This window comes from Diachasmimorpha longicaudata, chromosome 10 (genome assembly GCF_034640455.1).
Source record: "Diachasmimorpha longicaudata isolate KC_UGA_2023 chromosome 10, iyDiaLong2, whole genome shotgun sequence".
Taxonomy (NCBI): domain Eukaryota; kingdom Metazoa; phylum Arthropoda; class Insecta; order Hymenoptera; family Braconidae; genus Diachasmimorpha; species Diachasmimorpha longicaudata.
The window spans coordinates 2,604,370-2,615,447 of record NC_087234.1 but is presented as its reverse complement, the minus strand read 5'-3'; the positions used below and the strand labels follow the sequence as shown (position 1 = coordinate 2,615,447).

The following is an 11,078-nucleotide window of genomic DNA, read 5'->3' as shown; positions in this document are numbered from 1 at the left end:
TTTTGACATTTTTCGGAGATATTTTTTCATTCAGTCATCATCATCATCTTGAAGACTATCATCACTAGCTTTATTTTATTCTTTTAATTGATTATATTATTATTACTATTGTAGTATATGTAGAGTGGAAAAAAAATTTATTATTTATTTATTCTATATATTATATGCAGTAAATGTAATAGTAAGTTTCTCTGGGATACCGAAGAAATACTTGTCAATGTCCAATAAACATTAGGAGTAATCTGCAGAATTTAAATTTTACTTGTACAAATAATTGTAATTCTATATCACTGTGTATGTGATAAAAGAGACTACATGGACAGAAAAGTCTGGGAAAAATTACTGTCCCAAGTACTAAAATCGAGGTGCAAAATACTAGAATACTGGAATGTGTTTAACTCACAAATAAAAATTCCTATCAATACCGTAAATTTTGTAATTAATTAAGTGACATAATAATTTTTCTCAGTACTGCGGTTTGCAACACGATTGCAAGGCAACGCAGTATTTTCATTAGAATCACATTATAAAAATTGTCAGATATTTCTCTTTGTATCAGGGAACGCAAACAAAATATAAAAACCCCATAAAATATCCATATGAGCAATAAAATAAATAAAAAATAAATAAAATCTAATAATAATTTTTAAAAAATGATGAGTAAACGGACAAAATTATCTTCGAAAAAGGCAATTTACAACGTAAATCAATCGAAAAAGACGATCTTCGAATTATTTCCATTCCTCGCATTATCTTCTCAGACACAACCGCAACAATTCTCACAATTTCCAGGAATTCATCCGTAATTTTACATTATCTCCTCAGCGTTGATTTTTCAACCATTTGAGTTCTATCATTTCACAGGAGATATTTATATTATGTATTTTCTTCCCAGAAGAAATTTACTGACCGAGACACTTGAACTGCTAGAATAACGGTATTCCCAACTTTTGTGGAAATGCAAAAAAAAAAATGTAATGCAGACGATGGTTAGAAATAATAGAAAATTCTCTCGTTTTTTTTCCCTCTTTACTCCATCTCTGTTCTTGTGGTTTTGCGTAGGTAGATGTCTGGTGTGGGTGGGTTTGGCAGGTCAGACGGGAAGTGCAATCATATTGGTTATCTTTACAGGAGCTTTGTCATGGGCTGTTGGGTAACCTCGATCGGGCGTTATATTCCTTGTAATAACAAACTGTTTCTGAGAGCGACGATAACGTGGGCACGTCTCCGGTGCACGTCGGTATCATTTGGCGATTGGAATTTTAAAAATAAGTCATTATGACTCTAGACAAAGTCAACTAATGCTAAGAGTTGGCGGCAATATTTTCCCTCAGTTCGAGAATTTTTTTTCAATCCAATGAGAGTGTTGGAATCGTTAAACTTTTCTAAGCCAACATGATAATGAAAATTATTAAACAATTTTCATTATCACACAATAATTTTCATTATCACATCATGCAACATACGCACAAAATGGGGAATATGTTCTAGTAATAAATAAAATAAAAAAATTAGTTAAATTAATGAAATAAATTAAATAAAAATTAAATTGAATTTAAAAAATAGAGAATTATAAAAAACCATAAATTATCAATTTAAAACGTTCTATTTACCCCTACGCTAACTATTTAACAACATTATACGAATTCTTCCTCCCTAACATAATAAAATCATCTAGTAAACCTATCAATCATTTTATTAAATACTTCGAAAATTTAAAAAACAATTTCCCTGATTTTTTAATTCTCTAAAAATTCAGGTTAATCGAACATCGACAATAACTCGTCAATTTTCAAAAAAATTCTAACATCACGATATCAGGAATCAATCTAAAATTCCATCGTTAATTTATCAATGTATCATGATTTTTCAACCTCTGATATTTCCAGACTCCGTGTTAACATCCGTGAGGAATTTTTTTTTTTTTTTTTTTTTCATAAAACGAAAGTGATGATGAGAACAAAGAACGACTGCGGTTGAATGATAACAATACAACTCGTTTGTTGTATTCGTTCAGCCTCAGGGGCAACTCCCACTTGTTCCAATTACCTTTTGTGCCCTAAAATCAAAGTTCCATTGTTTCCTCAAAATTCCGCTATTTGATGATAATATAAAAATCGCCATCGCGGTTTCTTCGCACCTCTCGTTGAAATTTCGAGAGGCGGATAATCCCTGAAGAATTTAATGTCTGAAAAGCCTAGAGGATGTTGCTCAATCGTCGGCTGCGCATGCGAAGGACGCGCGCATTGACGAATGAAAAATATCGCTATTTAATTTCAACATTATTGTTTCAGTTTGATGATACATTTTTCCAGTTCAAAACCGAAAAGAGGAAGTGTAAGACGTCTTATCACTATCTGATATACATAAATGCATCCCGGAAATTGAGGTCAGAATTTTCCGTATGAGAAGTAAATAAACTAAATATTCCGAGGGAAATAACAGTAAAAATGAAAAAAAATTCTTGAGAAGAGTCAAGATCATCTTCGTAAAATACCACTCATTCTCTCTGAGGGAGAGATATCGAGAGAATTTTCTAATTTCCACAAAATACTGCTCGTTCCCTCTGACGACGCGAAATTCAGAATTCTCGTCAGAGAGAATTCCCTCCCGGAAATCGAGATCAGAGCGTTGCCGCATGAGAAATAAATAAACCAAATACTCCAAAGGAAATAACCGGAAAAATGAAAGAAAAAATCCTTGAAAAGAGTCAAGATCATTTCCGCGAATTATCATTCATTCTCTCTCAGGGAGAGAAGTCGAGAAAATTTTCGAAATCGAAAGAATTCCCTCATTTCCACAAAATACCGGTCCCCCTCCCAGGACACGAAATCCAGAGAGTTCTCCTAATCAAGAAAATTCCCTCCCGGAAATCGAGGTCAGGGAGTTTTCCATATGAGAAATAAATAAAGCAAATACTCCAAGGGAAATAACCATAAAAATGTAAAAAAATTCCTTGAGAAGAGTCAAGATCATTTCCGCAAAATACCCCTCATTCTCTCCCAGGTTTCAATTTAATCCGGGGTTTTAATACAGAGAGTGTCTAGTCTGACAGGGCAGACGATGAGTCAGCCCATATGTCTGGTAATTCTCGTGTTGCCCCTGGCATTTATACGACTGGAGAATATTTATCCTCGCAATTGATAGGACACGTCCAGTTTGTCAAGTAATCTAGAATCCTGTAAACACTGATGATTATTATGTGGCAGAGGCCAATCCAGTTCATTAACGGATGATCGAGAAAAAATCATTTCCTGAGACAATTTTTAAAAAACTCCACACATCATTTTCTCCGCATTTTTCCCACTGTCATCTGTTTTTCTAGATAATAATTGCCTTCTGCTGCTCAACTATGGAAAAATAATTTTTTTGTTCTAAAAAAAATTCACCTCACAAAAATCCTCACCATATTTTTGTTTATATACGAGAAAAAATCCTTCAGAGATAACAGGGGACCAGCTGATCCCTCAAAACCACGATTACCCCCCACCCCCACCCCTCCCCGTCAACAGAGAAAGGGCCCTAAACCGATAATTCAACTCAATGAATAAATTTTTAATCATTCATTCGATGCAATTTTCTTTCCATGAACCCAAGCGACCCATAATATCCTGAATATCTTCCACACCAACGATGCAATTTTCATGAGTCACATCTCATTTCAAAGATTCAAAAAATACCTCAAAACTGAAAAAAAAATCCAACAATTCCACTCTGTGGTTCTCGAGTTATTGACAACTATAACTGTCTCCATAAAAATACTGTAACATTCCTAATTCATTCCACCAACATTCCCTCTTTCACTCTTATCTATTTTATTCCCCCCCCCCCCAACCATAAATTCCCTGACCCTCACATTTCTTCCTTCCATTTAACGGTTAATAAAATCGTCACATGATTTGTTCATCTCAACCATTGCTCCATAAATAATGATTCAATCGAAAAAAAAAAGTTAAATAAAACCGAAAAACCAAACAACTGTATCACCCCATGTACACACGAGGATTTATTTCATTCCAGTACATATTCAATTCGCCGATAAATCGAGATAAGAATGGTGACTTTGACGTTTAGTTGGAGATCAGGTTTTACTTCACCGGTGTAGAAAATTTTTCCATCATAATTCTTGCAATTTTTTTTTATTTATTTATTTAATTTCATCGCATCTCGTGCACAACTGTGCAATGAAAAATAAAGGACAAAACGTTGTGGGGCGCCAAACGTGGACAGTAGCATAAACGACATATTCTCACACATAACTTGAACTGGAAATCACTGGGGCGAATCATTATGGGACGTGAGTAACTCGTGTCTCGGGGCATACGCGCATAAGACCCGTTAATGGAGGACAATAAATCATTAGTAAAAGGTGCGTATCACAATTTTTAGAGGGGAGAGAGAGGTAGAATGAACTACAGGGAGGACACGATAAAATCAAATTTCGGAAGTCTTTGTGAGTATTCAAGGGATTTGTTGAGATTTTGTCTTTGTTAGTTGTGGGTACAATGTAATCATCAGTTTGATGGTAATCCGGAGTTTCTTTGGGGAGGAGTAACGGATTTGTAAGCCACGCAGGTGATTATCCCGATAAACTACGAATACCGGACTATTATTATTAGGTCATGATCATTTGGAAAAGTCATTGGATATTTCATTTTTTTTTTTGGAGTAATTATGAATTATGTATTAGTTATGGGAAAAAAATGCGGAGAAATACGTGGATGAACAGTACGGTATTCTGAGATTTATGATTTTTTTAAATGACTGGAGCATTCGTATTGAAATGCATAAATGAGTTTATGTTTTTTTGAAAAATAATTGTTTTAATGGATTTTGGTAAAATGTTTATTAATATTTTATTATTTGGAGTTTATAAAGTCAAAAAAATTCGTGAGATAAATATAAAATTGAATGTAAAATATTTGCCTTGTGTAGACGTTGATCTACTGATAAATGAGATTTTTGTAGTCAATTATCAATTTAAGAATAATTGTTGAAATGACCAGAAAATTTTTAAACACTGTCAGTTGATTTTTTCCGAAATATGCAAAAAAAATCAAACTCTCAACTTCTTATAAAGCCTCATCGTTACAATATTTTGTGGAATAAAATAAACTATCTCTAGAATGCAATAATTTATCACTGTATCGCGAAAAAGACAGATATCTCCACCTCAAGAATTAATCCAAACTTTTAAAAAATAAAAAACATTGATCCAACGATTTTTACACGATTTTTCTAGCCCTATGAGACAAATTATCACTTGAAAATTCAAAAAACATACAGAACTAATATTTATAATCCCCTTGACTGCAAAACTCTCGGCGCAATCTGTTGGCGGGGCCTGGAATCAAAACCCCACTGACTAAAACCAACAGTGAGTCAAGCCACAAATTCCCTCGAACAAAAAAAAAACGTTCCCCAGGTGAACAATCGCTTGGTAACAGCCAGTCGCCAGATATTTGACAAATACGAGCTAACAGTCTCGCCTGCTTCATCGATTTTCCCCATCGTGCCAAACCCAGTCATGTGGTTACATTGTCTGGACAATCATCCCTCCCCCTCACCCCCTATTTTCCACAAAATGGACAATCCCCCTCCCCGTGTGCACGCACTTCACCCCCTCACAAGTCGCGTGTCACTAAAATAACTTATTCATCAGTTTGGAACGTCGAACCTTCAGCTGTGAATCGAGCCAAGGCCAAGTGCATCTAGAAATAAATTCGCGTTTCTACACCGGAGGTTGTTGCACCCTGGATCCGTTCAAAATTGTAATTATAAAATTTCCCAGTTAAATTTATCAAAAATTAAGAAATAAAATTATACCACAAACTAATGGCAACACTCCCACCCTCTTGAAAGCGATTAATCGAGTTCAATAACACCAACAATTTTTTTTTAATTGAAAAACAAAAAGGAGACATTGAATTTTATCCATTCGTCATCGAAAGATTGAAAGAAAACCCGTTGGTACTGTTAATATAACCCAATAAATTCAAAACAAAAATGAAAAAATAAAATGAACAAATCGCTCATAAAACAAAATCGAAAATATCTGCGAATTTATTTCTCGATGAAAAATCCTCTCGCTCCGTTGGTAAAATAGCTCTCCCACTTTACCCCACAATCCTGGAATCCTCTAGCTATAGGTGGTGAGTGCGAGCCCGGGTAGCAACTCACAATTATTAACAGGCAATCAGGACAGCTGCGACGGGGCAGGGACACATCCCTCTGACTCATCGTCCAGACAAAAAACGAGACTTTTTCCCTCTTTTTTTTTTTTACTTATTCCCCTGTAATTCTCCCCTCTCCCACACTCATTCATTTTTCCACAATGCTGCACCTGTTACCTGGAGAACACAAAGGATACTATCAAAACCAGCCACAATAATTCATTTCGCGAGTAAAAATAGTCCAAGCCGGCGTAAAAACACGATTGACAACTTCTGCTGAGATAATTACTCGCTAATGAGATTGCAACATCATGAGTTATCAGTGATTTTCGTAATCGTCTGCGATAATCTCTTTACGAGGTGATTTTTTTTTCGCCAGTGGAAGAGAACGAAATGATTTTTCGGCGAATTTTTCGTGGGGTCTTTTCGAAGGGTTGCGGTTTAGAGGGGTTCGTGCACCCCTGGGGAGGCCAACGCCCTCATTTTTCCCTCCTAGAAACTGGCTAACCCTCGCAAAAACTCCAAAGCTTTTCGGGGAACATAAAATTGCTGAGTAAACTCCCATAATCAAATTTTAAGAACCGGAATGGTAGAGTCGATAGTAAAAATGTTCGTTTCTTTGTATTTTTTTTAATGAGTATAATTAATTCATCATGATGCTGCCTTAATAGACATTTTTGTAAGCCCCAAAACAAACTTTAGATAAAAATCAAATGGAAATAAAATGAAGAGAGAAATAAAAGAATAATCTCTCAGATAGGAAGCTCCCATTTACAAGCAAGAATGAAAAAAAAATTAATAAAAGTGATTCGTCATAAAATTTTCAGTTTCTTTGAAATCAAAATAAAGTGCATGTAATTTTGATTCTTTAAAAAAACTGCAGAGTGTCAAATAAAAGCCCTTAATTGAAATTTCATTGATAAGAGAAATATAAATAAAATTTTAAAAAGCAAATTGTTCTACACTTTTGTCATGCTGTCCTTAATTAGAACTGATTCATCATTAAGTTTCTTTTATTTTTGATTCAAAATGAACTTTAACCAGAGAATAAATAATAAATTTTCATCATTTGGTAACAATCTCACTTTTTTAAGTATAAAAAACCGTCTTGAATCATTATAAAATTATTTCTTCATGATTTTTCTATCTTCAAAGGTTTTCAAAAATCCAGACCATCAAATAAATCCCAATTTTCATATGATAAAATTCACTCATCGTAAAGTTTTCTTCATTATCGGTCCAAAATGAACTTTAGATAAAGAATAAATGCCAAATTCCTGGTCTTTAGTCGCAGCATTATTTGTTCAATCACAAAAATCATTTTTACTGATTAATAAAGTCATTTCACCCTCATCGTTGCACCCCCAAGCTTCTCAAATATTTCCCTAGTTAATCCCCTAAATTTCAATTTCATCAGCAGTTAATATTAGAGAAAATTGAAAAAAAATTGTTTTTGCCATTTTTTTTGGATCTTCATCAATTAAAGTCGATTCATCCTAAAATTTTCTTTACCCTTCACTCAAAATAAACTCCAGATACCAAACAGATACAAAATCTCAACGCTTCACCTGCACTCTCTATCTCTTTCAATCAAAAAATCGTTTTTAACACTCGATCCACCGACTTCCTCTCACCTTTTGTCGCAATTTGTTCCGTAAAAAACCGGGAAATCCTGAGGCAACAGTTCGTATACGAGAAATATCTGGTTATATCCGGTTACAACCGATACGAATGGAGGCGAAATCTCCCCAGTACTTCCCCGGAGCAATTCCACCGGTTTTCCACACCGCGAAAGATGAAAAATCCTCAGCTCAGATCCCAAACAAACAATTCCCAAAGTGAAATTCTCTCGACGAAGTCAAAATCATTCAGTAAACACATCGATCCTAGCCGGCAGTTCCAAAAGCTCCCTCAGGACGCTTCCGACATCTCCACCAAGCCATTCAGATCATAAAACCTCCAAAAAAACATCCCACCCCCTGACCCAAAAATCCTAACCCCAAAGAAGACCAAAAAAAAAAAATCTCATTTTCGGAAAGAAAATTTTCTTTGTCCCTTTGTCTTGAGAATCCGCAAAAAAACCATAACTTTTCACTTACTTGCTGGAGTTACGCCCCTCGGCCATTCCCTGGAAGGTTCCAGTTGATGTCATGATGAAGTTGATCAGTTAATTGCACTCGTCGGATGATTTTCAAGTGAAATTTTGATGAAATGCTGATAATTCCGCGAGGAGACTTCAGGGAGTTGTAGACAGGAGCACACGAAACACACGACTCTTTTTAGCTAGGCTAAATCAAACAGTTTGGCCAATACGATTGGTAGGATGACGGCTTTGGAGATTGCGTGACGTCATGGTGGCTAGTCAATTGAGAGACTGAACTTCAATTTTGCAAAAGGACTAGCTGATATTTCACAATTAAAATCAAAGTAAAAATTCTGTTTTAAGGAGACAAAAAAATAAAATTGCTTTTGAGATGTTTCTAGGGAGTGTCTGGAGATTTCTAGGGGATATTAGAGGGGCGGGAGGAGAGCGGGAAAGGATAATTTTTTGAAATGACAACTACGAGCGCCCCCTGATGATAAGAAGAAACACTGATAAGTATTTTTTTTTATTAGGTACTTGAGGATTGGGATTTAACCTCTGAGGGAGGGAACGTGATGGTCGCTGATTGTTGAAGTGTTACTGGGAGTTATCGCACGGTTTAATTGCGGGAAAGATGGCTGAAGCATTGGAGGTGAAGGATACTGAGGACGATGCATCTGACGTGATCAGGAACAAGGCGGAGGTGAGGTCTGAAGCTCTGGTTGCTCTCAGCCAGGAGTTGGAGCAGTGCAGGAAACAGAGGGATCAGTTCAAGATGATGGCTGAGAAGATTCAGGAGAGATTCTGGTGCTACAAAAGACAAGTTACTGACTCCAAGGAACTCAGGTATAGACCACAGGTGTTAAGATGATTGTGCTGCTCCAAAAATTAGTTGACATGAATTTTATGAAGTCATGAATATCTGGTGAACGAAGGAGACAACTTGGAAAAACTATTCTGTCACTATTCCGCCATTTTTCAATCTCCAGAAATTAATTCTTCACTTTTCTATGGAATTCCACAGAAAATATACTCTGGACGGTGACTACAAAATGATGGACCTAGTGGCAGAGCTACGAGAGCAGAACAAATGTCTAAAACTCCAGGTGGAAACCCTCAGACAAAAACTCGGCGATGCCCAGGGCGACATCAAGGTTCTCCGACGAAGTAATAATTTCAATCTCGAGGAGAATAATTGTCAACTTGCTCCAGCTGTTCACGAACGAGAAGAGATGATTGAACAATTAGAAAAGCTGAATGTCAAGGTGAATTCCCTGAAGAAGTTCCACTAATTTATTAACGTCAGGAATTTCCAGCGAAATTACAAGAATTGTTTTCTGATCTTTGCTTCTAGTGCACTCAACTGCACACAGACTTGCAATTAGTTTTGGACGAAAAACTGGAATTGGAAACTGAGAGAGATGCCTTCAAATGCAAATCCCATCGCTTGAATCATGAGTTGGCCAGAGCACTTTGTGCTACCCAACCAGTGGACTTGGATTCTCTCATAAACGAAAATCGATATCTGCAAAATCGTCTGCAGCAGGTGCTGGAGGAGAAGGAACTGGCAAGACAATCATTATCAAAGTACAAGGTATATTATTGTAAGACGTAAATGCATAATTTCTAACAAAAACCATTTCCATAAGTTCATTAATTTTGATTTCTCGAGGCCTCTTGACCAATATTTTTTCACAATGAATTATATTATTTTAATCTGATGTGAATTTTCATAGTTTATTAAACGTTTTAATGCTCCACCTTTATATTGAACAGAATAAAAATGAATGGTAAAGGTGAGATTGATATGTTTAACTTACAGGGAATGCTTGACAGCAAAAAAGTCAAAGGATCCATCAAATTAGGGGGCAATGGTGCTGCCGGAAAGATAATGACCCTGAAACAAGTTGAGCAATTGCTGCAGCAAGGAGCAAATATTCCCTCCCATAAGTCAACAGCAGCCATTTCCGATCTGCGTTGTCTGTGTTCTGCATTGCTCGAAGCTCTGAATGACAAAACCCTGGCACTTGCACATCAGAAAAAAGCTAACAAGTAAGTACCTTCCTCTGTGTTATTTCTTAAACCATTTTTCCAAAGGAATAACATCCACGAAATTAGAGATGTCACTGTGAACGAGTTGAAATTTAATTTTCCACCATTTTTAGAATTTTAGCAGCAAGAATTTGTGAACTGGACACTGCAATACCCTCTCCTACGGCAAAATTACTCGAGGGATATGCTGGAGTGGACGTTGATGCTCTCGAGGATAATCTTGAGGACCCTAGTCCTCAAAATTACGAAGAAACGACTCTCGATGAAAATGTTGGGAAGAATGGAGAGAAGCTGGGGATAAGTGAATTATTGGGCACTGAATCACTCCCTCCGAAGTCAGAAAATGAGACTCCATCGAGGAAAATACAACTGGGTTTGCCTGATAATTTAGAAGCGCTTGTACAGAAAGCGTTACTCAATCTGAAGGAGAACGAGCGGTTTAAATCGTGAGAATGTTTAATGTTTTCTTCCAACTCGTATTTCTCTCTCGCTTTATTCTCAGCTGTAACCAACGTATTGTGAACTTTGTAACATTCCTGATACCAAAGTTATTATCTAGTCTCTACCAAAGAACAAAAAACCAAAACTAGTAAGACTGTTCAACTCAAAGAACTTTAATATTAATATTTTAATTTTCTTTTTCAATTTTCTCTCTTAAGTCGGGGGAAAATCATTCGATTAGTCAAATATACTCTTAATAATTCCGTTGGTTTATGTAGTAGATATAAATACAACGATTTATTGTTTAAAACCATAACTGCCTTTATCTT

At 36.0% G+C, this 11,078-nt stretch overlaps 1 protein-coding gene and 1 long non-coding RNA gene across 2 annotated transcripts in view; one reads left to right on the top strand and one right to left on the bottom strand.

Annotated features, from left to right (window-relative positions):
• Positions 1-8,685, bottom strand: part of LOC135166474 (uncharacterized) — a 28,584-nt gene extending 19,899 nt beyond the window's left edge. Inside the window, exon 1 of the long non-coding RNA XR_010299690.1 lies at positions 8,273-8,685. This is a non-coding gene — a long non-coding RNA (uncharacterized LOC135166474). The remainder of the gene's footprint in view (positions 1-8,272) is intronic.
• Positions 8,686-8,789: 104 nt separating this feature from the next.
• Positions 8,790-11,065, top strand: LOC135166465 (coiled-coil domain-containing protein 149). The gene is made up of 5 exons (XM_064128722.1): positions 8,790-9,102; positions 9,281-9,521; positions 9,611-9,850; positions 10,079-10,308; positions 10,422-11,065. Exons 1-5 carry the CDS (start codon positions 8,891-8,893, stop codon positions 10,756-10,758), a joined length of 1,260 nt encoding a protein of 419 aa, XP_063984792.1. The 5' UTR covers positions 8,790-8,890; the 3' UTR covers positions 10,759-11,065.
• The last annotated feature ends 13 nt before the right edge of the window (positions 11,066-11,078 follow it).